The sequence below is a fragment of the Salmo trutta genome, chromosome 14 (assembly GCF_901001165.1).
Source record: "Salmo trutta chromosome 14, fSalTru1.1, whole genome shotgun sequence".
NCBI classification, from domain to species: Eukaryota; Metazoa; Chordata; class Actinopteri; order Salmoniformes; family Salmonidae; genus Salmo; species Salmo trutta.
Window position 1 is genome coordinate 45,617,539 of NC_042970.1, and position 27,600 is coordinate 45,645,138.

General features: G+C 41.2%; 1 protein-coding gene and 1 long non-coding RNA gene across 11 annotated transcripts in view; both read right to left on the minus strand.

Annotated features, from left to right (window-relative positions):
* Window positions 1-9,451: 9,451 nt before the first annotated feature.
* The window catches only part of LOC115208223 (nuclear pore complex protein DDB_G0274915), a 54,311-nt gene continuing 36,162 nt past the window's right edge, over window positions 9,452-27,600 (minus strand). For 5 of the 10 annotated variants that reach the window (XM_029776096.1, XM_029776100.1, XM_029776095.1 and 2 more), the window contains 13 exons: window positions 13,736-13,783; window positions 13,489-13,533; window positions 13,097-13,144; window positions 12,751-12,780; window positions 12,329-12,382; window positions 12,036-12,065; window positions 11,593-11,649; window positions 10,724-10,816; window positions 10,549-10,564; window positions 10,408-10,439; window positions 10,193-10,297; window positions 9,833-9,873; window positions 9,452-9,695 (listed from right to left, as the gene is read on the minus strand). In XM_029776096.1, the coding sequence (XP_029631956.1) occupies window positions 9,603-9,695; window positions 9,833-9,873; window positions 10,193-10,297; window positions 10,408-10,439; window positions 10,549-10,564; window positions 10,724-10,816; window positions 11,593-11,649; window positions 12,036-12,065; window positions 12,329-12,382; window positions 12,751-12,780; window positions 13,097-13,144; window positions 13,489-13,533; window positions 13,736-13,783 (692 nt within the window). In that variant the 3' untranslated portion in view covers window positions 9,452-9,602. Of the gene's footprint in view, window positions 9,696-9,832; window positions 9,874-10,192; window positions 10,298-10,407; window positions 10,440-10,548; window positions 10,565-10,723; window positions 10,817-11,592; window positions 11,650-12,035; window positions 12,066-12,328; window positions 12,383-12,750; window positions 12,781-13,096; window positions 13,145-13,488; window positions 13,534-13,735; window positions 13,799-13,992; window positions 14,065-15,784; window positions 15,836-15,969; window positions 16,282-16,768; window positions 16,802-17,143; window positions 17,326-27,600 lie in introns of those variants that run through there. The other 5 variants (XM_029776103.1, XM_029776105.1, XM_029776102.1 and 2 more) reach the window with 5 other exon arrangements.
* On the minus strand, window positions 22,333-24,755 carry LOC115208226 (uncharacterized). Its single transcript, XR_003881122.1, has 3 exons — window positions 24,684-24,755; window positions 22,750-22,952; window positions 22,333-22,518 (listed from the first exon to the last, which is right to left on the minus strand). It is a non-coding gene; the product is annotated as an uncharacterized LOC115208226 (long non-coding RNA).

Consider the following 27,600-nt stretch of genomic DNA (forward strand, 5'->3'; position numbering starts at 1 on the left):
GTGACTCAGCCCCTGTAATAGGATTAGAGGCAGAGAATCTCAGTGGAGAGAGGGGATCCGGCCAGCCAGAGACAGCAAGAGTGGTTCGTTGCTCCAGTGCCTTTCCGTTCACCTTCACACTCCTGGGCCAGATTACACTCAATCATAGGACCTACTGAGTCTTCAATTAAGATGAGTCTTCAATAAAGACATAAAAGTTGAGACCGAGTCTGCGTCTCTCACATGGGTAGGCAGACCATTCCATTAAAATGGAACTCTAATGGAGAAAGCCCTGCCTCCAGCTGTTTGCTTAGAAATTCTAGGGACAGTTAGGAGGCCTGCGTCTTGTGACCGTAGCGTACCTGTAGGTATGTACGGCAGGACCAAATCGGAAAGATTGGTAGGAGCAAGCCCATTTAATGCTTTGTGGGTTAGCGGTAAAACCTTAAAATCAGCCCTTGCCTTGATAGGAAGCCAGTGTAGAGAGTCTAGCACTGGAGTAATATGATCAAATCTTTTGGTTCTAGTCAAGATTCTAGCAGCTGTGTTTAGCACTAACTGAAGTTTATTTTGTGCTTTATCCGGGTAGCCGGAAAGTAGAGCATTGCAGTAGTCTATCCTAGAAGTGACAAAAGAATGGATTATTTTTTCTGCATAATGTTTGGACAGAAAGTTTCTGATTTTTGCAATATTACGTAGATGGAAAAAAGCTGTCCGTGAAACGGTCTTGATATGTTTGTCAAAAGAGAGATCAGGGTCCAGAGTAACGCCGAGGTCCTTCACAGTTTTATTTGAGACGACTGTACAACCATCAAGATTAATTGTCAGATTCAACAGAAGATCTCTTTGTTTCTTGGGACCTAGATCAAGCATCTCTGTTTTGCCATCCACTTCCTTATGTCTGAAACACAGGCTTCCAGTGAGGGAAATTTTGGGGCTTCACCATGTTTTGTATATTCAGTGTAGAATATTTACATAAGCAGTGGAAGCTCCTCAGAGGAGGTAGGGGAGGACAATACTCCTCAATGAATTTCATTTTTAGATAAAAATATGCTAAATATATTCACGTCACCAAATAATTGATTAAAACACATTGTTTTGTAATGGTCTACAGTAGCCTCAACAGCACTCTTTTTTATTTTATTTATTTCACCTTTATTTAACCAGGTAGGCAAGTTGAGAACAAGTTCTCATTTACAATTGCGACCTGGCCAAGATAAAGCAAAGCAGTTCGACAACATACAACAACACAGAGTTAAACATGGAGTAAAACAAATATACAGTCAATAATACAGTAGAAAAATAAGTCTATGTACAATGTGAGCAAATGAGGTGAGATAAGGCAGGTAAAGGCAAAAAAAGTCCATGGTGGCAAAGTAAATACGATATAGCAAGTAAAACACTGGAATGGTAGATTTGTAGTAGAAGAAAGTGCAAAGTAGAAATAGAGATAATGGGGTGCAAAGGAGCAAAATAAAATAAATAAAATAAATAAATACAGTAGGGGAAGAGGTAGTTGTTTGGGCTAAATTATAGACGGGCTATGTACAGGTGCAGCTGGTGCTTAAAGCTATTGAGGGAGATAAGTGTTTCCAGTTTCAGAGATTTTTGTGATATAGCCGGAGGACAGCTAATTTCCGTCCTCCTATGACACAGTAATTATGACAACTTCCAGAGGACTTTTTCCAACCTATCGGAGCTCTTGCAGCATGAACTGACATGTTGCCCACCCAGTCAAAGGATAAGAGAATGAAACTAGTACTGAAAGCATGAGCAACAGCTAACTAGCACTACAGTGCAAAACATTTGGTTACTCAAAGAGAGAGAAAGACAGTAGTTGAACAGTTTTGAACAAGAGAGAGAGAGTGAGAGAGAGAGAACTGTATTTTGTAATATGTTTTTTTTTCATTTTCACTTACTTAGCTAGCAAATGCTGCTATCTAGTTAAGCCCGCTCAAACACACGGCTCAAACAGAGGGATGCTATGTTAGCTAGCTGGCTATGGCTATCCAACACCGGAACTCTTCCGTGTCAAGGTACGCTTTTGGTTTAATTTATTTATCCCCACCGGGGCCCGCCGCTGTAACTCCTAAACTACTTGCTGCTGACTGTACACTATACAGCATTGTTTACTAATGCACTATTTTTAGTTACTATTTTGACTGTGACGTTAATATGGTGACAACAATGTAGGCTGTAGTGGTTAGCAGTTCTGCTATGAAGGTTTGGCTTGGAAAGTTTTTTTTGCCTGGTCACAGAAAGCTGATGTGTTGTGCACTAAAGTCCCCAAGTGAAGCAAAAAGTTGAGAGGAGGAGAGTGTGTAGATGCAAGAAGGAAAAAAAGGGATCATGCTGTTTGTATGTGGCTGCTATGAAAGTGAACTGTGTTTGCATGTGATCAGGGGTATATTCATTCCGCTGAAAAACTATTCTTAAACGGAAGCAAACAGAATGAAATGGTATAAACATACCTGAACTTTGTCCAATAGAAACTATCGTTTGCAACTGTTGGACTAATGACTACAGCTTAGATCAGCTAGATCCAGGCAAGAGTGTGCAAGGCGGCATTGAATGTGTCAATGTCTGTCATCTTGATTACTCAACTTTCTCTCCCACTTTTATGTTGTAAACTTTCATTCATAGGCTAGGTTGTAGCAACCTCATGGTGGGTTTTTGGAAAATTCAAGTATCATGTATTAGTTTAAACCTGTCGATCTTACTTTGAGCTGGATTAATAGAATATGAATGGCAGTCATCCAATACGCTGTAAAAGAAATAAGGCCATGCTCACAAAATAATTATTGTCCTCCCTCATCTTAAACTGCACAGACCGCCATTCTACATGTGATATGATCAAATTAGACACTTAATACCAATGTTATAGCTGTATTCAGTATAGATACTAGTGCAAGAGTTGGATCAGAGGAATAACTCACAGCAAAGGAAGATGACCAAAAACAGATGACAAGCCAGATCAGAGGTGAATAACAACATTTTTCTGAGAAACAGACTATCACAAACTACGTAGTAAGTACGGTTTTAATAGAGAGGAAGAGGAGGAGCCTTATCATCAAAAACAAAGAAAGTCCATCAACTGGTGTGATGGGTGGTTGGGGAGAGGTCAATGTCTCCTTCTCTTAACATAAGCCAAAACCACTTGCTTATCTGTCAGAGTAAATTACTATATTTTATTCAAGCTTTCTTTTGAACCTTTTTGACTTTGACAACTACACTGCACAATAAAAAGGTTTCATTTACAACTATAGTATTTATTGCCAACATCCAAAAGTAAAAAATAAGAAACATTCTTGCTGTGGCTCTCCACAGTGTTCATTAGGAGCAATATTTTTCCTATCTACTGTAGTAATTATCTTAATAAGATTATAGAGCTGCAAATACGTTAGCAATAAAAAACGACACTGAACATTTCCATGGAAATATAGCATGACAAGTGGGGTTTCATCGCTCATGAGATGCTTGTTGTTAAAGTCAGAAACATTAATACATTTCTCATATTGGTATTTTTGGAGGGTGAATTTAGTTTTTGTTTTCATATCTTGCTAAAATAGTCCAGTAAAGGAGTTGAATAGTTTCAGTTAAATGTATCTGAGGTATCTGAGGTTTGATTCAACAGTATTTCCATCAATCCCCTCTGAACAGAACGAGTCTCTGAAATGTGATAGGCTGAAGTTTCAGAAGAACAGGATGCGGCAAGAGCCTTTCCACCCTGCTGTAGTGTGTGTGTGTGTGTGTGTGTGTGTGTGTGTGTGTGTGTGTGTGTGTGTGTGTGTGTGTGTGTGTGTGTGTGTGTGTGTGTGTGTGTGTGTGTGTGTGTGTGTGTGTGTGTGTGTGCACTCGTTCACTTGTTTGTAGGTATAGATACGTGACAGCATACATGTACTGGTTGGTATGTGATCTGTAGACTGTCTGTGACTGCTGCAGGAGAATTTAGGCCACTTTGCCCCCTCACAGTAGATGTATGTATGTCAATCTAGCAAACCAGGCATCTAAAAGCAAAGTTTGGTTCATTTCTAGCTTGTTAGCTTGCTAGCTAATGTTTAGTTAGCTGGCTAGCCAGTTCAAGAATGACCATATGATATAGCTGACAACGTCTTAACTTTGGTCATTTTTTTTAATCATTACAGGAAAATAAACTCACACTAAGATCATTATTTACAAGTTAATTGGGAGATAATTACACAAAATAGCGTACGGTTGTGAGTGTCTGTGTTGGCCTACCTGTCTCGTTGGCCAAACGTTATATCCTAATTTGAATTTGGTGCATGTTGTTCACATTATCGTCTCTGGTAAACACACACTCTATCAAATACAATCAAAGTTTATGTGTCACATGCACAGGATACAGAAGGTGTAAACGGTACAGTGAAATGTGTACTTGCATAGTGGAGTGTTTTGTTTAGCCATGTAGCTAGCTAGCTAAACAATGAACCATAATCCCAACTCATAACATTACTACCCTGTATGAATCTGGTGTTTTATACAACAGCCTTCTTCTGTGTTCACTTTTTGACTCCCTCCGCATTTTTTATCAAACACCTTAATTTTCTCCATCTCCTTAGCTATCATACTCTGCTTCCATCGGGCATTCCACTGATTTTAAAACTCGGCCCTCCAGAAAGTGTCAAGCCTTGGCAACAGTTTTGCAGTTCTTTGTGATATCTTTCAACAAAGCTGCGTTAGATAAGGATTACCTACATATACTGACCAGCTCATGTTAGACAGAAGCATGTTACTTGGCAGGCCGATCTGACGTCGTCTCTCGGCACGTCCATCCCGTCCATTATCTCAGACAATCATGGCTAGTGGGAAGGTTCAAATCAAATCAAATGTTATTTGTCACATACACATGTTTAGCAGATGTTATTGCGTGTGTAGTGAAATGCTTGTGTTTCTAGCTCCAACAGTGCAGTAATATCTAACAATTCACAACAATACACACAATACACACAACCTAAAAGTAAAATAATGGAATTAAGGAATATCTCAATATTAGAATGAACAATGTCAGAGTGGCATAGACTAAAATATAGTAGAATCAAATACAGTATACACTGTACATATGAGATGAGTAAAGAAAAAATATATAAACATTATTAAAGTGACTAGTGTTCCAATATTAATTGGCCAGTAATTTCCGGTCTATGTATATGGGGCAGCAGCCTCTAAGGTGGAGGGTTACGTAACCGGGTGGAAGGCGCTTAGTGAGGGCTATTTAACAGTCTGATGGCCTTGAGATAGAAGCTGTTTTTCAGTCCCTCGGTCCCACCTTTGAAGCACCTGTACTGACCTTGCCTTCTGGATGATAGCGTGGTGAACAGGCAGTGGCTCAGGTGGTTGTTGTCCTTGATGATATTTTTGGCCTTCTTGTGACATTGGGTGCTGTAGGTGCCCTGGAGGGCAGGTAGTTTGCCCCCAGTGATGCGTTGGGTAGACCGCACCACCCTCTGGAGAGCCCTGCGGTTACGGGCGGTGCAGTTGCAGTACCAGGCTGTGATATAGCCAGACAGGATGCTCTCAACTGTGCATCTGTAAAAGTTTGTGAGGGTTTTAGGTGCCAAGCCAAATTTCTTAAAGAGGTGCTATTGCGCCTTCTTCACCACACTGTGTGTGTGGGTGGACCATTTCAGGTTGTCAGTGATGTGTATGCTGAGGAACTTGAAGCTTTCCACCTGCTCCACTGCGGTCCCATCAAAGTGAACAGGGGCAGACTCCCTCTGCTGTTTCCTGAAGTCCCCGATCAGCTCCTTTGTTTTGTCGACATTGCGTGAGAGGTTATTTTTCTGGCACCACAGTCCCAAGGCCCTCGCACCACACCTGGCACCACACTCCCAGGGTTTCGTCATTGTTGGTAATCAGTCCTACTACTGTTGTGTCATCTGCAACCTTGATGATTGAGTTGGATTTGTGAGTGGCCACGCAGTAATGAGTGAACAGGGAGTACAGGAGGGGGCTGAGCACGTACCCTAGTGGGGCCCCTGTGTTGAGGATCAGCGAAGTGGAGGTGATGTTTCCTTCCTTCACCACCTCGGGGCAGCCCCTCAGGAAGTCCAGGACCCAGTTGCACAGGACTGGGTTCAGACTCAGTACCCAAGCTTAATGATGAGCTTGGAGGGTACTATTGTGTTGAATGCTGAGCTATAGTCAATTGACAGCCTTATTACATAGGCATTCCTCTTGTCCAGATGGGATAGGGCAGTGTGCAATGTGATGGCGATCTGTGGATCTATCAGGGCAGTAAGCAAATTGAAGTGGGTCTAGGGTGTCAGGTAAGGTAGAGGTGATATGATCACCTAGCCTCTCCAAGCACTTCATGATGACAAAAGTGAGTGCTACGGGGCGAGAGTAATTTAGTTCAGTTACTTTTGCCTTCTTGGGTCTCAGAACAATGGTTGACATCTTGAAGCAAGTGGGGACAGCAGACTGGGATAGGGAGAGATTAAATATGTCCGCAAACACTACAGCCAGCTGGTCTGTGCATGTTCTGAGGACGTGGCTAGGGATGCCGTCTGGGCCGGCAGCCTTGCGAGGGTTAACGCGCTTAAATGTCTTACTCATATCGGACATGGAGAAGGAGAGCCCACAGTCATTGGTAGCGGGCCAGGTCGATGGCACGGTGTTATACTCAAAGCGGGTGAAGAAAGTGTTTAGCTTGTCCGGAAGCAAGACATTGGTGTCCATGACATACGTCTTATGTCTGAGCCGTTGAATCGCGACTCCACTTTGTCTCTATACTGATATTTTACCTGTTTGCTTGATTTACGAAGGGAATAACTACACTGTTTGTATTTGGCCATATTCCCAGTCACCTTGCCATGGTTAAATGTGGTGGATCGTGCTTTCAGTTTAGCCCGAATGCTGCTCTCTATCCACGGTTTCTGGTTAGGGTAGGTTTTAATAGTCTTAGTGGGTATAACATCTCCTATACTCTTCCTGATTAACTCAGTCACCGTATACATGTATTTGTCAATGTTATTGACAGAGGCTACCCGGAACATATCCCAGTTTGCGTGATCAAAACAATCTTGAAGTGTGGATTCGGATTGGTCAGACCAGCGTTGAAAAGTCCTTAGCACGTGTACTTCCTGTTTGAGTTTTTTGCCTATAGGAATGGAGAAGCAAAATGGTGTCGTGCTCAGATTTGCCGAAGGGAGGGCGTTGGATGGCCTTGTAGGCATCCCGGAAGTTGGAGTAGCAGTGGTCGAGTGTTTTAGCCACGAGTACCACAGTCAATGTGTTGATAGAACTTCTGTAGCGTTTTCCTCAAATTTGCTTTGTTAAAATTCCCAGATACAAATAATGCAGCCTCAGGATATGTGGTTTTCAGTTTGCATAAAGTCCAGTGTAGTTCTTTGAGGGCCGTCGTAGTATCGGCTTGAGGGGGAATATACACGGCTGTGACTATAACCGAAGAGAATTCTCTTGGGAAGTGATACAGTCGGCATTTGATTGTGAGGTATTCTAGGTCAGGTGAGCAAAAGGACTTGCGTTTCTGTATGTTATCACAATCACACCATGAGTGGTTAATCATGAAACACACACCTCCGCCTTTCTTTTTCCTGGAGAGTTCTTTATTCCAGTCTGCGCGACATATTGAGAGCCCAGCTGGCTGTATGGACAGTATATCCCGAGAGATTCATGTTTCCGTGAAACAGAGTATGTTACAATCCCTGATTTCTCATTGGAAGAAGATTCTCGCCCTGAGGTCATCTACTTTATTATCCAGAGACTGAACATTAGCGGGTAATATACTCGGAAGCGGTGGATGGTGTGTGCGCCACCTGAGTTGGACTAGAAGTCCACATACCTCTTCTCCAACGGCAATGTTTTGGATCAGCCGCTGGAAACAGTTCAATTGACCTGGGGGGTACGAACACAGGATCCAATTTGAGAAAGTTGTATTCCTGGTCGTAATGCTGGTGAGTTACCGCCGCTCTGATATCGAAAAGTTCTGTATGTAATAACACAAAACATTTCCTGGGGTAATAATGTAAGAAATAACTGCCAAGTTGCTTAGTAGCTAAAAGCAGAGCTGCCCTATCTGTGGTCACCATCTCACAATGTTCCTGTCTTTTTCTGTGGCTAAATCAACTAGGTTCATAATTTAACAATTTTACTTGTATTTACAGTTGATATACATGTTCCAGAAGGCATTTCTGCCCAAAAAATGCATTTTGATAAAAAAAATTTATCCATGCCTCGCCTGTGAAGTACTGACGCCTGACATATTCCTAGTTTCCAGAAACAAGTCACAAATGTGATAGGCTGAAGTTTCGTGCACCTGTTTCTAGGTGTGGATACGTGACAGCATGCATGTACTGGTTGGTATGTGATCTGAAGACTGTCTGTGACTGCTGCAGGAGAATGTAGGCATCTTTGCCCCCCTCACAGCTGAACTGACCACAATACAGAGAATCTGGATGCAAGAGCAAAATTATCAATGTCCTTGACTACCTGTAGTCCATAACACCAATGGTTGGTTTCCCAGACCCATATTAAGCCTACCATTGGAGTAAAAATATGTAAATTATCCATTGAACATGCTTTTTAGTCCAGGACTAGGCATAAACTGTCTCTGGGAAATCGACCAAAAGAGGTTCTGTTTCGATGACAAGGTAGTTATATGGACTGAAAAAAATATTTTGTGAAAATAGCACCTTGAGCTTCACCAACGGCCTGAAAACGATGACACTGATAACAGTACATATTTTTAGCATTATCTTGAATAATCAAGATAAAATCAAATAATGTAAAATACTAACAAAGATGAGGGAATGGTTGAATTCAATTTATTCTGCATGCTTTTTTGTTTTACAGAAGAGAGCGTTTCGAACAGAGCAAAGAAGTGTAGGATTTTGTATTTACTGTATATCAAGAATCTTATAGAAGAGGGATTAGGAGGTCAGGGCGGACCACCACTTTTTTAAACAAAAGAAGCCATCCCCCATAGCCTGATCCACCATCCTTACTGCTGGACTCTAGTGTGTATCGAAACATTGTACAGATGTAGGACCTTAATTTGATCACTCTTTTTTTATGAGAATTTTCCTCTACAGCAGGAAATGCAAATGTATAGTGTATTTGTGATTCTAAAGTTTGTCATTTAAATGTATCAACCCCTACAGAAATGTCCAATAACTACAATCCACATATTAATTCACATTTCCAGTAGCTGCAGGATTATTTCCCTGCTGTAGCAAACTGGCTCAAATTAAGATCCTACACCTGTAGACTCACGAGATCAGGATGGTCAAAATAGGCTCATCTCCAAAGTTAACTGGAGAAAAAAATTGTCATGAAAGGTATGGGCTCACAACATTTACAACATAACTGCTTCGCAGTCATTGAACTAAAACTCTAGAATGTGTCTACAACACTGCACATTGAAAGGGAGACTCTGAAGTGCTGAGTAAATTGACGTCAAATAACATGTACACATGGGGTACTGGGGAGATTTTAATAACATTTAGGAAATCTGTATTTTTCAGGTTGGGGGTTGAAAGAAATTCCGTTTTAAAGCTTATTTCCTGCAGTTCTACACATTTTGCCATGGGATGGCAGAGTATTTCTGTGAGAAATAGCTACAGACAGCCAGTGGTATAGTTTCAGTGTGTCTGCAGAAGACTGTACAACCCATCCGGCTGGGCGGAGGTTGATGGTCTGTCGGGGATTGAGCTGTATACGTGGTACGTATCAGACTAGAGAAAAGAAACAGAGAGTTTAACTTCAGTCCTTTGACTGTAAATGTAACTGTGTATACTAAGTGGTTGTAACATCAATCTGAAACTGAGAGTCGATCACAATCCCCAAACACAGTGTGTGATTCTGAACTTACATTGTCTTTTTCAGATGACTGTCCATTCTCTTCAACAGGGCCTGTACAACACAGAGGGAGACTGAGTTAGAGGTTCTGTGTATTTGTGTGTGTGTTTGTGTGTGTGTGTGTTGGGGGGGTGGTTGTGCGTGTTAATTTGCTATGCTTAATGTCACTTCACACTTCTCTTCCTGTCTCAAACCACTCTGTAGATTTACAGCTCTGTTCTCATGCTTTCAAGATGCTCTGACTAACACCTTATTTTATGTTTTAAGTTAGTACGGTTGGCATTGAGTGACAAAGTGTTATTGTGCTGAGGGTCCCATATTCACATCCCAGGTCAGGAAGACGGGGATAGAAGACATTCTGTTACAAACTCACCTGAAGGCAAAAACGTGGACGGTACAGAGGTGATGAGAGAATAGATCCCAGCATCCCTTGAATCCAACATGCCTGCACTGCTCATAGCTCCCATCACCAAATCACCTACAACAGAAACAAAATTAAAATGTAATTACAATTTGTGTTTGTACATGCATGTGTGTAGTTGTGTTAGTAGTGTGTGCAGTGTTTTATGTATTTTGTTTGGAACATACATTGGCTGTGATCATCCTGTCTGGTTGTAGGTCTGTACAACATAAAAGTATAAGAAGGTTGTGGTAAGAACATCTCATCATGGACAATACAGAACTAAAGGTTGATACAATCTGCATCATATTCACAAGGAGAATTCTTACCTCTGAGAATGTTTCTCTGAAAAACAAATTAGGCCATATTATATTGAATATAGCCTACAATACACAATATCACCAAAAGGAGTTGATAGACTAACCCATGTCAAAGGCACTTACATTAATTTGACAAAGGAAAATGTTTGAAAAATATTTGATATACAGAATCAGAAGTACTCACTGGTCCTCCTGCAGAGACAGACAGCTGTCAATCCCATCAGGAACACGCCCACTCCAGAAGCCACACCCACTACTGCCTGCCATAATTGCACAGCTGTTTGGTGACATGATGTCATCAGGAGAGGTCATTAACTCAGAATCCCAAAGTAAATACTTAAATGGTAAACCATATTATTGTCAGTCTTAGAAAATGTTTCTGTTTTCATATGTGTGAGAAAAGACAGCTAGTCAGCTAAACATTTGACATTTACATTTAAGTAATTTAGCAGACGCTCTTATGCAGAGTGACTTACATCAGTTAATTCATCTTAAGATTGCTAGGTGAGACAACAACATATCACAATCATAGAAAGTTCCCTCAACAAAGTAGTTATCAGCAAAGTCAGCGCTAGTAGGAACACACAAGTTAATTTTTGCCGTGGATTACTAAATAAGGATACTTATCCGAAACCATTTTTTTACACTTTGAATTCACAACGCTGTCTTTGGAGCTTTGACATCCTGTTTGCAAATGTGTCATAAAAAAAGTATAAATACAAAAACCTGGGTAAGATAAAGGTAGTCTATTTGTTTCAGTTTTGCTAACTAAAGATGACTAACACCTGATGTAGGAGAAGAAAAAATGTCTTTCATATCTAAGAAAAGTTCAACAATTTAGAGGGAAAGTACAAGCAGCGATGAATAGGTTTATGAGTAAACCAGTTGGCGCTTCAGTAAATTAGAGTGAACAAAAATGAAATAGCAACCTAAGCGATACTTACTAGTTATTGTCACTGTGATGCCAGGGGTCAAAGTAGAAGTATCAGTCTTTGGTGAATTAATGTGAACAAAAATATTCTAATTACTAAGCTAAACTTAGGGCCTACTTACTTGTAGTTGGTCTCACTGTGATGTCAGGAGCCAAAGTTAAAGGAGCAGTCGAATCTGCTGGGAAGAAATAAAAGGTGATTTTATATCTGATTACACAAGTATAAAGGTATTCATTATTCATGTCAGATAACAACAGAACTCAGTCAGTAGAGAGATTACATGTTCAGAATTTCATTATATGGCATATTATTGTTAAAATCTAGACCCTTGACTGATTTGACAATTGGAAATAGTATTTAAACGCCCACTCCAGAAGCCACATCCACTGCTGCCAGCCATAATTGCACAGCTGTTTGGTGACATTGGGAAGGTCATTAGCTTGTATCCCCAGGGTCAATACTACATCTCAAGATTTGATCAGAATTTTAATTGTGAGGTTGTATGTCTCAGTTGTTTAATTTGTGTAGGAAAAGACAAGTAGTCCGCTAGAGAAGTATACTTACCCACAACACTGTCTGTGGAGCTTTGACCTCCTGTGTGCAAATGTGTGATTAAAAAATCAATTAATACTGAAACCTGGTTAAGATAAAGGAAGTCTATTTGTTTCAGTTTTGCTAACTAAAGATGACCGACACGCATGATGTAGGAGAATAAAAAATATGTTTCATATCTAAGAAAAGTACAACAATTTAGAGGGAAAGTACAAGCAGATATGAATAGGTTTATGAGTAAATCAGTTGGAGCTTTAGTGAATTCGAGTGAACAAAAATGAAATAACAATCTAAGCGATACTTACTAGTTGGTCTCACTGTGATGTCAGGGGTCAAAGTAGAAGTAACAGTCAAACCTGCTGGAAAGTAATACAAGTGAATTCTGTATCTGATTACACAAGACAAAAGGTATTCATTATTTCTGAGTCAGTAGAACACAACTGATTCTGTAGAAATATTACATGTTCACTATTTTATAATTTGTTAAAACCTTGACTGCATGTACAATTGGAAACAGTATTTGAACGCCCACCCCAGAAGCCACACCCACTGCTGCCTGCCATATTTGCACAGCAGTTTGGTGACATTGGGAAGGTCATTAGCTTGTGTTCCCAGGGTCAATACCACATCTCAAGTGTTTATAAAAATGTTAATTGTGAGGTTGTATGTTTCAGTTGTTTGATTTGTGTAGGAAAAGACAGGTAGTCAGCTAGAGAATGATACTTACCCAGAACACTTTCTGTGGAGCTTTGACCTCCTGGGCACATGCAAGAGAGAGACTTGTTAACAGTTAACACACAACACAACTTATTACGCCACTAAACTAAAATCATGTGGGCTCTTTGGTGTGTCAGTTGTCAAAGTAGAACTCGTAGTCGAACGTGGTGCAAAGCAAAGTCATTGGATCTGACTATACAAAAGTAAATGTATCTAAATGGGTTGATTTAATGAATGAAATATCAACCTCTTTTTTTAAATCAGAGGAAGTTTGTGAGTCAGAAAACCTGGGTAAGATGAAGCTATTCTATTTGTTTCGGTTCTATCTGCTAACTAGGTAAAGATTACTAGCACACCTGATGTAGGATTCACTGCTGTGCTGGGGGTCAAAGGAGAGGTCAAACCTGGTGAGATGAGAGAACTCATATTACACCTGCCAAAATTGCACAGCTGTTTGGTGACATTGGGAAGGCCATTAGCTTGTATCCCCAGAGTCAATACTACATCTCAACATTTGATCTCAGAAAATGTGGCATTGTGAGGTTGCATGTCTCAGTTGTGTAAAAAAGACAGGTAGGTAGCTAGAGAAAGACACATACATGGAACGCTTTCTTGACTGTTTGAATTCACAACAATGTCTGTTGAGCTTTGACCTCATGTGCACATGGAAGAGAGATACCCTTTATCAACAATTACCACACAACACAACTTATTACAGACTAAACTAAAATGTTGTGGACATACTTACCTTTACTTGGAGTGTCAGTGGTCAGAGTAGAACTAAGAGTCGAACCTGGTGCAAGGAAAGTCATTCTAATTACACAAAACGTATTATCTAAATGTATCTAAATGTGTTGATTTAATTAATCAAGTAGCAACCTCTTTTTTTATAATGAGGCAAATTTCTAATGAAAACTTACAAAAACCAGAGGAACATAAAGCAATTCTATTTGTTTCGGTTCTATCTGCTAACTAGGTAAAGATGACTAACACACCTGATGATGGATTCAGTGCTGTACTGGGGGTCAAAGGAGAGGTCAAACCTGGTGAGAAGAGAACTCATTACACAACAAAGTCATCATTTATACAGAAAGAGAGAAGTACACTACACATTACCTACAAATCAGATGGACTAAAAGTACACAAACCTGGACTGAAATTACACGCAGCTATGAATATTTTTTTTTGTAAACTGCTCAGAGCTTTAGTGAATTAATGAGAACAGAACATGTTTAACTGGAAACTAAGTTACTTTTAGTGGGCCTATAGGTAGTTGGTCTCACTGGAGTGTTGGGGGTCAAAGTAGAACTAACAGTCGAACCTGCTGGGAAGCAATACAAGACAAGTTAATTGTGTATCTGATTACACAAGAATTAAGGTATTCATCATTTAGTTAGAAAACAACACAACTCAGTCAACAGGAAAATGACATGTTCACAATAGCATAATGTGGCACATTATTGTTGACACCCAGACCTTTGACTGAATGTACAATTGGAAACTGTATTTGCAAAGACGGTCCCTTAGAGGACGAATACACCTGTTGTAGGACTCACTGTGATGATGAGGGGAAAAGTAGAACCAGGGCCTTTCTTTCTGCTGTAACGAGCTCTGCTATAAAATAACAGCAGCACTAGGGCTGTTGCCGTGTTACCGCTACACTGGCTTTATTTGTCACATGCCGAATACAACAGGTAGACCTTACTGTGAAATGCTAACTTACAAGAGGTCACTTTTTAAAAAATGTACAAGCGGTCCTTTTTGATAATGGTGTTTTCCGCTAATGGAACATTCGCGCTTATAGCCTACTCTTTGTGCTCATTGCTGCTCTTATAATGTGAAGAAATAGCCAAATAGTTTATCAATATTTTAAGATAAACGTTCTGATCTGTTGCGTCAGCCACATTGCATAAAATAGTTTTTTTGATGCTATTGGTTGTATTAATTTTAGATCTATCACATCCCACAACTGTCCCAGACTATGTTTGGTATATCTATTTCTTGCACAGAATGGAATAGGTACATTTTTGTACTATGGGGGATAGTAGATTGACATAGGCTAGTACTTTTGCTGTTCGTTAAGCCAACCTATCTTGCAGGCTGACGAAAAGGTAATGTGGACAGTTCCAATATCTTCAATAGGCACCTCGGAATTGGATAAGGACTCGCACAGTTGCGTCCCCGATGTGTCTGTCTTAACTTGTAGCCTGTGAGAAAGACCCGATCATGTGACAGAGAACCGTATGAGTGAGAGAGCTTTGGATTGGCAGCACACTCAGGGAGAAGGGCACAACACAGCACTCCAGGCCGCAAAAGGCATGGATTTTTTAGGGTGCATTACGGCCACATAGGGGATTCCACCGTGGAATTCGCGGCATTATGAAGTGCTTGTCAAATTGTGAATGAGAGACTACTGGAGTGTGTACAGCCTGCGCAAAAACAGAGCAGAGATCATGCCTTTCAAGCAACGTTTTTCAAATCATCATTAGAGTCTCATCATGCAGCTTTACTGTGTATTAAAAATCTAAACATGTAGCCCATCGTTTGTAGAACAACTATAGTTACATTAATAACTCTAAATTAAGCATTTGTTCAATTGTATTCTTCATAATATAAAATAATACCACGGAATTATAAGCAGATCTTGTTTGCTACATTAACTAGTGTCGCCCACAGCCATTTGGCATAGCCACATGAGGACCTAACAGAAGGACAACTCAGAGTATGCTCTTCTTTTCTTCTGAAATAGACTAAATGTTCTTCATATCATGCTTCTTCAGACCTGTCTAAAATAAATAATGAATTTATTGTGAAGGTGTGGGCTATATTACATGGATTTATTAGAATTTTTAAAATGGCTTGTCGGCTATGTGTGGAAGACAGGAGATGCTAAATGTGTTTATGTTAATTAACGGTCAAATACCGTGAGACCGACAGTTATTTGCTTGACAATCACCGGCTGACAAAATGTTGATACCTCCACAGCCCTAAGAAGCACCACAAAGTACATTTAAAAAAAGAAACAAAACGAATGTGTAGCCTACCTGTTGGAAAGGGTTTAGTTGTTGGATCACTAATGTGAACTCCCACCAGATCTGAAAACATTGAAATGTGGTATTTAGTTTGTTGGTCAGAATGAATATAGTCATACTAAGAAGATGCTAAAATCAAAGTGAGTCAGATCATGAAGACCTGCAGCCCTGATAGATTTGTTTAGATAATGACTCACCTGTAAAGCTGTACCCATCACTGCGTGGAGAGAGAGAGTTTGGTCCTGAGCTCACTCTGTAATCACAGCTCACCTCCTTACTCCTCACTGACTGTAGACGACTGATCAGATCACTATGTTTTGGAGTGAATTGACAGAACTCCTTTCCGGGTGCTGAGGTGGATTGTCTCTTCTTGGTCTTTGCTGTGAAGGATGGCTGACTCTCCTCTCCAACATACAGGTTACAGGTGGTGTCAGGACTGACGGATCCAGGAATCAAACAGATGATGTTGAAGTACTCATCAAAATTGACTGTAATGTCTGGTTTTGGATCTGTTAGGAGAAGACAGAGACTCCTTTTTGCATCACTCTATTTGAATGTAATGTATATGTCACAATTGACACTCTACTAAACTAGAGCCAGCCGTTCTCTTTATATTAAATAACAGCATGTCTTATTTGATATCATGTCTATTTATGAGTGCCATTTAGTCATGTGTGCTGTGTTTACAATGATTTCCTTTCACTTAATTCCTTACATTCTCGGGTGTGAAATGAAATTGAATCGCATGGAGTCCTTGCTAATATGGTGTGGGGGATGATGGAGTGTGTCACTTGTCATTTAATTATAAATTAATTTTCAATGTTTAAGTACTCATAGATATGGCAGTACTTGATATACGTTTGAAAAAGAAAAACAATTAATTCACTGTTGTCTAGTAGATGATATCAGTGTATCTACAATTATGTAGTTTGGGTTAACAAGATAACTTTGATTGATTGACGGTATTATTATTTAGTAAAAGTAAAAAACACTCACAATGACCTTGGGCTTCGATGTATTGGAAGGTGACTGGAAATAACACAATAGGTCTTGGTCAGGAAAATGTGCCATTCAAAAAAAGCATGAGAGACAAGAACACTTTGCTGAAGTTGGTAAAGTATCATAAGTTGGTAAAGTATCATATACTACAATGGATCCATGGGCATGTTATCAAGCAGTAGTCATTCTGATCTGAACAAAATATAATGGTAGAGAAAAATACATCAATAAGATGATCAATGGAATAGGACACTTATTAGAGTCATGAGATTCAGAAATATATAAAGACTTCCTGAAGTAAAATATTAAAAGAGGAGAGAGAATCCTGTAGCACTAACAGATGATGGAACTTGGAATGGAGGAATAACTCACCGAAAAGGAGGATGACCAAAAACAGATGACCAGCCATATCAGGGACGAACAACGCCATTCATCAGACGTCTACAGTCTGTTAGTCTGACTTAACAGAAGATGGTGACTGTGTCAGAGAGGATTGTTTGAATAGAGAAGTAGATGTGGAGATTGTTCACAGGAAAACCACAGATAGCAGAAACCAGTCTGATACGGAAATGGTGGGTAATGTTGCAGAGGAACAATCAGAATAATTTCTCAGTCACTATTTTTGTTGTCTCAGGCTATTTGTCTTTAACAGCTGACATGTTGCATAATTAGATGGCTTCAATTACATTTTCAAAACCAACAAACTAACTTGTCTGTCTGAGTAGAAGATTTGTCTTTGACTTTTTGGTTTTATGTTTTTGACAACTGTATTTGTATTTGTGGTTCAGTTTTTTGATCTCTAAAGTGTAGTAACACGTCACTTTGATCCCAGCTGGAAATGCTTGACCTGCCCAAGAGTGCAGCTCTTTTCCTGTGAGTGTCTGCGTACAGGATGAGTGAGTTTGACAGCACAGCTGAACTGAGTCTCTCTCTCTCTGATGACTCCAGAACTCACTTTCAGCTGAGGAAGGTCTTTGAGAATAGAATAATTGAGGGGTTGGTATTTTGTGGTTTTGAGAAATTTTATTCGCTAACCAGCAATAGCGTAATTGCTAACTAGCGTTAGCACTAGTTATAACTTGCGAAACTACTTCAACATGGTTTCCATGAGTTCATCTGACTCCGGCTAAGTAGAAAAAGGGCTTAATTGACTAAATCTCATACTATCCATTTAAGGATCTTGAGTCCATTACCTCATACAGTGTAACGCCCGTGCCATAGAGAGGGGTTTTTGTTCTCTATTTTGGTTAGGCCAGGGTGTTACATGGGTGGGCGTTCTATGTTTATTTTTCTATGTTGGTTTGTTTCTTTTGTTGGCCGTGTGTGGCTCACAATCAAGAACAGCTGTAGTTCGTTGTTGCTGATTGGGAGTCATACATAGGCAGCCTGTTTTTCCTTTGGGGGTTGTGGGGGATTGTTTTCTGTTGCGAGTTTTTCCTGACAGGACTGTTTTGCTGTCGTCTTTGGTTTATTTTTGTAAAGTGTTCTCCTTTTTTCATTAAATATCTGAGATGAACACACAAACTCCGCTGCACCTTGGTCTCATTACGACGACACCCGTTACATACAGCGACAGTATGGGAAATTAAGGAGATAATATATTCCTTAATTGTTCATGTAATAGCTTATGACAACAAACAGTATGATGAAATATCCCAAGAGGAACATGGTAGTAATGGCACACCAGTACATGGTTTACAACTATTGAAATAGTATTCTTACCCTGCATTGTGACTGCTGAAGGCTCACTGCGTATGGATCTAAACTGTGAACCTGTAGCACTGTACTGCCATTGTATTTTGACCTCAGCTGGTGAACTTTGACCTGTTCATCTGAGCAGCTGAGCTCCTGTGAGTGTATGTCTACAGAATGAAGCTAGAGTAAGTTCACTCTTCCCACTATGTGGAAGAATCACTGAGCTACAGAGGCAGAAGGAGGACTCAGACAGCTCAGCTTAACTGAACTGAGTCTCTCTCTCTGATGACTGTAGGACACACTGTCAGACTAGGCTGAGGAAAGTCTGTGAGATCAGAGGAAAATAATATTTCATACTACGGCAATGTGTTAAATCTCGAATATTGTCTAAGTCTTATGTTCCCTTCGTCAATATAATTGTACCCACAAATAGAGAACACAGAGAGTCAGTGAATGACATCTCCATATTAAGTTAACTAGCCTTTTACTAAACAGATGACAGTGACTGACTAAAATATTGTTAGCACATTTCATTTAATGGGGAAACTAAAATCGTGAAAATTGAAAAACTACTCTAAAACTAAAGTGTGTGGACATCTTACTATGTCACCCTTAACAATGTTATCTGGCTAACCTTGAGCTTGAGAACAGAGAGATGAAACAGCATCTAGCAATGACAAAAAGTCAGGAGCATCTTACTCATTCTGGGAGAAAAAAACATCCTTCAAATGTCTTTGTGTGTCTTCTGTTGTCCATTTACAGTGCATTTATACAGATGCTGTACATTAGTAAAATGGAGACTGTTCATTAGCAGTAACAACTCAATCACACAGTACATAATGACTTACATTTCACAGGCTGATCTTTTAATTGTTTTATATACAGTACCATGAATGAACATTTGTACAGCATGGTCAACCAACCGGCAGGTCAGTTTTCTTAGGTGACGAGAGGTGGATATTATACTATAGGAGAGTAATCATAGCTATGATACATAGTGAAAGTATGCATGTGATCTCAGTTCTTCATGTGTAGTTTATAACCAGACATACAGTACTATTAACATAGAGACCAGCCCTCATACAAGTCTGAAAGAAAGTCACCTTTATTGAATGAATATAAACAAGCTGGCCAACACTCAATAGTAGTATTCTGATACAGCACATACAATAGCAAACGTCTGGGGCAGTGGAGAGAGCCTCCTACAGTAGGTTTTAAAACACAGTATCCATGCTGAACAGAACATTCTCTCTCTTTCTCTCAGGGGGTTTCCTGCAACAGAGAATTTGGATTCTCTCGCTCTCTTTCTTTGTCTCTTACACATACACATGCGCACACACCTACAGTACACGTACACACGTATGCATGCACACGCACACACGCACACACACTTCTGACAGATTTACATGCGTAACACCCCAAAATTATGCCGCCTCTCTCATAACACTGCACAGGCTGTCTACTAGGGGGACACGATAGGTGAGGAGACACACACCACTCTCAAACACAACATCACACTGTCACGATGCAGACGCAATTCATGTATGAGGACTGGAGCATCATGGGAAATAAGCTGACCGTTCACACAAGTAATTATTCAGCATGCTGGACACACATTTAACTTGTTCCTAAATCTTTACTGTACAGCAGAAAACAGTTAATATTACAAATAGTACAGTCCCAAACTGACATATTCAATAAGCCAAACTGATTAAAAAAATGTAATCAAGAATAACTTAAATACAAAAAATGAACGTTGTTAAGTAAAAAAAATAATAATCTGGCTTTGGTCACAGTGTTTTGTTTCATCCAAAGGTTTGCATTTTCAATATAATACAATAAATCAAATGCAACTTGTACACGACAAAGAAAGTGAATGTGTCTGCCTGTATTAGGCTTCTCATACTCTGAATCAGGTCTTTTGCTCCTTCGATTACTATTGGTGATGTCTGTTGGCCTTCAACTCCTGGGTCGTGTTCATTAGGCACCAAACAGAAGAAGAATGCGCTGAAACAGGGAAGGACAACTTGGACTTGTCCAATGAGAAACGCTCATTCTCATTTTCCGTTGGAAAACATTTCAAAACATTGCGTGCCCTAATGAACACAACCCTGGTGTATGTTAACTGATAGGCCATTGATGAATCCTTAACAGTTTGATTGCACATCAAGATCTTGCTCTGCATAGAGGATAGGAGATTCTCCCCAACCTTTCACTCTCAGTTGGCACATTACGTTAAAATCTGCATGCATCAGCACAATGAAGTGTTCCACGTTTTCTACCATGTTCTATACACCAGGTGCTGTATCTTCACTTCTCATTGTAGGAGAACCCCCTACTTCAAGTATTCAGTAGTAAATTACCTGAAAATTGAGGATTCTGAATCCGTTCCCCATGATGGTAAAGTGTTCTCATCTGGATTGCCTTTCCTTACAGATCATTAGTACCAATCTCTGACATTTAAAACACAAACACAACATCCACACAACGTCTTTATTTTTTTCTTCAATTTGATTTAATCCGAACTGGTGATTGTTGGTCAATGGGAGGAGGAGTTGTGAGACAACTGTCCTGTCTGTATTCTGTGTTGAAGTTGACTCAGAGGTGACCATCGTATAGGGATCACTTCTGTTTGGATTCCAATGGAGGATGGGGCACTTTTCTACAACAGTCACGATATCAGCCACAAGGAGGGAAACACACACACACACACATTCACACACACACACACACACACACACACACACACACACACACACACACACACACACACACACACACACACACACACACACACACACACACACACACACACACACACACACACACACACACACACACACACACACACACACACACACACACACACAGGCACCATGGAGGACGGAGGGGGGCAGGTGGTGGTGGTGGGAGTGGGGGAATGTAACAGTCTTGGATGTTTTCCCACTAGAAGGGTTTGTGTGGTTTTCTACACACTCAACTGTCACATATGTCACCACATCTGGGTACACCAGGACAACGGCATTGAAGACGACAACAAGCAAACACACAACACAGAGACAGGCTGGACAAGAAGCACTGTTAAGCTGCTGTGTTAGACTGTCAGTAGGGTGGAGACTGCCAGGCAGGGGAGCCAATCAGAGAAAGGACTGCTGATGCAGAGGAACTTATCAGGTGGAAAGCTCAGGTAAGCAAGGCGGAGACAGGATAGTGAACCAATTAGACGCAGGTTGGTGAGAACGGGGGAGCAAGTCAGGGCTGAGTTCAGTACATTTTTACATTCTGGAACATTCAATTGAACAGATACAGTGCTGTACTAAATGGGCAGTTGAAAAACGGGGAGGGGTTGGGTTCTGGGTTGGGGAATGCTGTCAGCATGGCCGCTGCCCTTTAAATATGTCACTCATTGCTTCAAGCCACACCCCGTCACACCCACCCAAACGGGAGGAAACGTACCTAGAAGTCTGTTCAAGAACGTACAAGAATGTTTTGGGGAAACGTTTTGTTCATTCCAAACCGTTCCGCAACGTAGCAAATGTTCAAGTGAACTGAACGCACCTCATGTAAACAGGGCAGAGCTAGTCGTTAGATCTTAGCCAGGTGGGTGAGGGGTGCAGCTAGTCTTATGAGACTGGGCGGGGCTCTGTAGGGACGTCAGGTGACAGACAGGTGAGCTGAGCATCTTGACAACTATACCAGAGTGTCTGTGTGAGTTTGGCTGTGTGAGCAGAACCACGGAGCTGAGACCAGACAGCTCAGATGTCTGTCTGTCTGTCTGTCTGTCTGTCTGTCTGTCTGTCTGTCTGTCTGTCTGTCTGTCTGTCTGTCTGTCTGTCTGTCTGTCTGTCTGTCTGTCTGTCTGTCTGTCTGTCTGTCTGTCTGTCTGTCTGTCTGTCTGTCTGTCTGTCTGTCTGTCTGAGTGGGAGCCAGTCTGTCCAACCCAGTCTAACTTCACAGACCACACCTACGTGTCTGTAGGAAGTCTCCTCCTCCCCAGAGTCACTCTCAAAGAGCTGCAGCTGCCCCTCTTCACATGATGGCTCTTCAGTCACCTGTAAAAACACACGCAATAGTACAATCAGCTCTACGGTCGTTGCTGTCCGCTTACAGTGATTGTCGACTGAACACTAACCAGTAACTCACAGTGCTTTATTCTATACCTGTAATCAGGAAGGAATAAGCATTTCTGGAAAACCTGTGAATTTTCTGAAGTTACTGGAATTTTGCAACCCTAAAGAGGACTCTCCAAATAAAGTTGGTCTGAATCTAGAAGTGGGTTGTACCTCAACTATCAGTCTCCTCGTCTGGCCTTCCCACCTGCATCATCCCTGCTCTTCCTCCTCCTCTCTATCCTCATCCTCAGTAAACCATTTAATAAAGGCCCCATTGAAGTGTAGATTGTGTGGTGGTAACTAAAGGTTGGTTGGTATTCAATGTATTTCAGCATCGTAGAATGTCTGTGCTTCTCAAATAGTAACTGAATCATCTACAAACGAGAGAGGAGAGGGAGGGGGAGAAATAAAGATCGAGAGGGGGGGAGAGAAAGAGAGAGAGATAAAGAGAGAGCGAAAGAGAGAAAGAGAGTTACTTATCAGTTAGCAAAAAAAAGAATTACCACAGCACACTCCTAACACAGAGAACAGAACAGAAAAAAGGAAGAGGAATAGAAAGAGAAAGAAAAAAAAGACAGGACATTGTTTCAAAACGTCTCACGCCTCAGAAAAACATCAGAGCTTAGGTTGTGATGGACACGATTACGCCCAAATGCTCTCCTCGTCATTCTATCGGTGACAGTGTTATAGGCCAGCAGAAAATGTCAGCAGGAAGTGAAGAAAGTAGAAAGGAGATAGTATAAGTCAAAGGTTATATAAGGGATAATCAACGAGAGGCTATGCATTATATGGAAAATAAGGAGCGACGTGGAATGTATGTTCCATGACGCGTCGGCTATAGCTTTTTAGTGATACCTTACAAAAAAATGAAAACTGCATTAAAAGTGCAGTAACTGCAGTCTACTGTGGTATTTTGGACGCAGTAATTGCAGAATAACTGCAGTGTACTGCAGTTGAACAACAATTATACTGCACTGTAACTGCAGTTACACTGTAGCGCACTGCAGTCATACTGCACTCTGACTGCAATAATGTTTTCGTAAGAAAGACAAAAAAAATATAAAAATACAGAACAGTCTCAACAGCCAGTTATTGCCAGGATTTTTAAGGATATGCAGTAACAACAAACATGGCCTTTATACCATGGCTACAATTTAACACATTTGCCCCTAGAAATGTGTTCAACATCCACTGAAGTAGCTAACAAGTTTACTAGATAGCTACAGTAGTTACCTTGGTAACCTAACTAAAAGGCTTGCTAGCTTAGCTAACCAAACCATAAGTCCCAGCTTGCTATAATGAAAATCTAATTCAACAATGCCAATAATGTTTTCAAACATAGAACATGTAAGAATTAACTATAGCCATCGCATTACTCCATGCTGATATATCATAGTGAAATAGTAAGTCTTCTTGTTGCTTATCAATCCAATCTGCATTGCCTCGGTTAATTAAAGAGCCACTTTGTATGCCAGTGTATTGGTTGAAAAGGTTAAGAGTGTTCAGCTTGATCAAGGCATGACTGCAGAACAAAGCTGAGCATAGAAATTGGGTGTCTTTTCACTTCACATCAGGAACGAGCTGCAGTAGAGTTGAAGTTTGTCCCAAATGGCACCCTATTCATTATAGTGCACAACTTTTGACCAGGGCTCAGGGGGCTCTGGTCAAAAGTATTTCACTACCGTGTAGGGTGCCATTTGAGACACAGCCTTGGAGTTAATCTAAACATAGATGTAGACCCACAATGCAACACTCTAGCCATTAGACCACCAAACCACAGAGAGGATAGGAAACTGAGAGGTACAGCCTGCTTTTTGTCTAATAGTGTCTGCAAGAACATATGTTATTTTAAAAACAAAATGGACTAAAATATTACTATAATTTCAGCCTCTCAAAGTGCTCTCTTTAGATTTGGCAATGAAATTCATGATGACTAAGATATTATGGTTTTGGATAAGTACAGTAAGTGCTCCACTTTAGTAGCTACAATGAGTAAAATAATATCAGTTCTGAGTTCTGGGCCTTTTGTCATAAAACGTCTCAGAATAGTGCTGATCTAGAGCCAGTTTGACCTTATACAACATGAAGAATATGATTATACGGACAGAGTTGCAGATGTTGCTGCTGTTGGGGGTTGGGAGGGTGCTGATACTGTGGCTGGGGGAGCTGAGCCTGGGGGCCCGGGTGGGGTTGGGTGTGATGAGGAGGATGAGGGTGGTAGTTGTCGTCTACATAGTTGTCTGCAATCAGCTTCATCCTGCTCTGTGTCTGTGGAACAAAACACAAACATGTCAGTGCTACAATTTAACACGAGAGACCCAAACACTGAGTTAGTAATTATGACTAGGAATTGATCTAGTTAGAAGGGAGAGAGTAGCAACTGAGTAGTTAAATAAGGTTAGAACGGACCATTGCTGCTATCGTGAGCAAGTCCTTCCTGCAAAACATACTGTTTGTATCTCCTGTATACATAAAGGTAGGGTTGGGGTCAATTCCATTTTAATTCAGTCAATTCAGGAAGATAACTGAATTTCCAATTCCATATTTCTAATACTCTTCAATGAGAAAGAAAGGGAATTTGAATTTTTATTTTACTTACTGAGTTGACTTAATTGAAATGGAATTGACATCAACCCCGAATAAAGGTTGAATACAAGGTCCACCTGTGTTGTGTCACTAGTCTTGACCTGCTGTTTGATTTAGAATAAGCACACCTTTACATGCTGGCCTGGGTCCATGGTGTTGTCCTTTCGAGGATCCCCCATTATCTGACCAGGCTTCTTGTCCCCCTGGGGGCCTAATTTGAGGTTGGGACCCCCCTTCTTAGTAACTTGCTCCTTAGCCTGTATGGATGGAGTACCACAGAGGAGGTCAGAGTTCAACCCTCTACAGTCATACTACCCATCTATGTACTGCACCACTACCAGGACTACCGATACCAATCGTTCCTGATCATGTCCCTTTGGGATGGGGAAACAACTTTTGAGGTATTACTAATAATGTGCCAAAACGGCGTGCCAAAATGGTTTCACTACTTACCTGGGAGCTAGGCTGCAGGCGGAGGAGGAGGAAGAGGAGGAAGGAGGGATGGCACAACAAGAGGAAGCAGCAGCACACATAGGAGACAGGAGGAAAAGAGGAGAAGAGTTAAAGAAACCATTGAAATGTAAGAATCATAACAGAAAAGAAGAACGACAACAGAGGACAGAACCAGAAGAGGTTGGAGTGTATTCAGAGACAGACAGGGAGAGATCATCATCATCAGAAGCACCAATGAGAGTCAGTCACTGAAGGACACAGCAGCCTGACAGACAAAGCTAATGCAGGATGCACAGGATACATCTTCTCCTCTGACAGCCAGGTTAGAACCCTGCCTGTGTATTAGCTGCTGGCTGCACAGCCTGTGAGTGTGGGCCGGGCATGCAGTCAGTCAGGACACCAGCCGGGCTAGAGAGGGTGAGCGAGCGGGGGTGTAGGCTAGGAGGAGGGAAGGGGACAATAGAGCTAGAATAGCTAGACAGCAAGGCAGAGAGGAGCCCAAGTGGCCAAGACAGCAAGCGAACCAGTCAGGGTAGCCATGGCAGACAACCAGACAGAAGGGACCAACCAATTGACTGACACCCCTGGGGACCAAACCAAACTCTGGGGGGGTTGAGTAGAGCACATACAGACCCTACCTACTAAAGCAGCTCACTCACTGAGCAGAGGACAGTTGACCTGGAGCACAGCAGCTCTAGTCATGCATGCCAGGCTACTAGGCTAAGAGCTAGCCTTTACATCTGGCACACCAAGCTGGGCAGCGGAGTGTGCAGGGGAGAGGGCAGGGCAGGGTCGGGCCGGGCAGGGGAGACCAAGGGACAGCAATGGAGAGGTCAGTGTAGAGAGGATGGGTTTCACTGTGATTAGTAGGGTGGAGGTATAGAAGTATAAAGGGTGAGGGTGGTTGTGGGGGAGGATGAGGGGGCAGGCAGATAGATGGGGAGTTGGAATGAGCAGGGGAAGCAGAGTCCTTACGGCAGGAGAAGGACTCAGCTTTAAAGACCTTTTTACTGTACACATGCTACACCAAACAGCCAACACACAAAAGGACACAGAAAAAGCTGTGTGTTTGTGTAGATTACGTCTCGCATTCCAGTTTTCATAAAAGGCTGAATGGGTTTCTCTTAATGTGGGAAAGGGGATACCTAATTAGTCTGAAACAGAGAGGTGTCTGGGGGGGAAGACACCTCTCTGTCTTAATCGACATCCATGTCATCGGCGCCTGGGGGGTTAACTTCCTTGCTTAAGGGCAGAACAGAGGATTTTTCCACCTTGCCGCTCGGGGATTGGAGCCAGCGACCTTTCAGTTACTAACAGCCAATGGCAATGTCCACTTTCGGTATAATTCCAGGAGCCGTTTGTGGATTTGACAGCTGTAACGCAGTTCCACCTCTGACACCGTGAAAACATCAGCTATGTGGATGTCGGCTAAAGCAGATCTGATTGAATCGGGCCCTAAGTTTGTTCCACCTGAGCAAGTCTGACCACAAGTCAAAGACCAATATGACACACCAAATGCATTTGATGGATCCTTTTTGTCTTCTTCTAATGCCTCTTAAAACCTCTTACATCTAGATGTTCCGCTAGCGGAACGTCTGCTCCAATATCCAATGATGGGCGGGGCGCGAAATACAAACTCCTCTAAAATCCGAAAACTTCCACTTTTCAAACATATGACTATTTTACAGCTATTTAAAGACAAGACTCTCGTTAATCTAACCGCACTGTCCGATTTCAAAAAGGCTTTACAGCGAAAGCAAAACATTAGATTATGTCAGCAGAGTACCCAGCCAGAAATAATCAGACACCCATTTTTCAAGCTAGCATATAATGTCACAAAAAACAAAACCACAGCTAAATGCAGCACTAACCTTTGATTATCTTCATCAGATGACACACCTAGGACATTATGTTATACAATACATGCATGTCTGTTCAATCAAGTTCATATTTATATCAAAAACCAGCTTTTTACATTAGCAT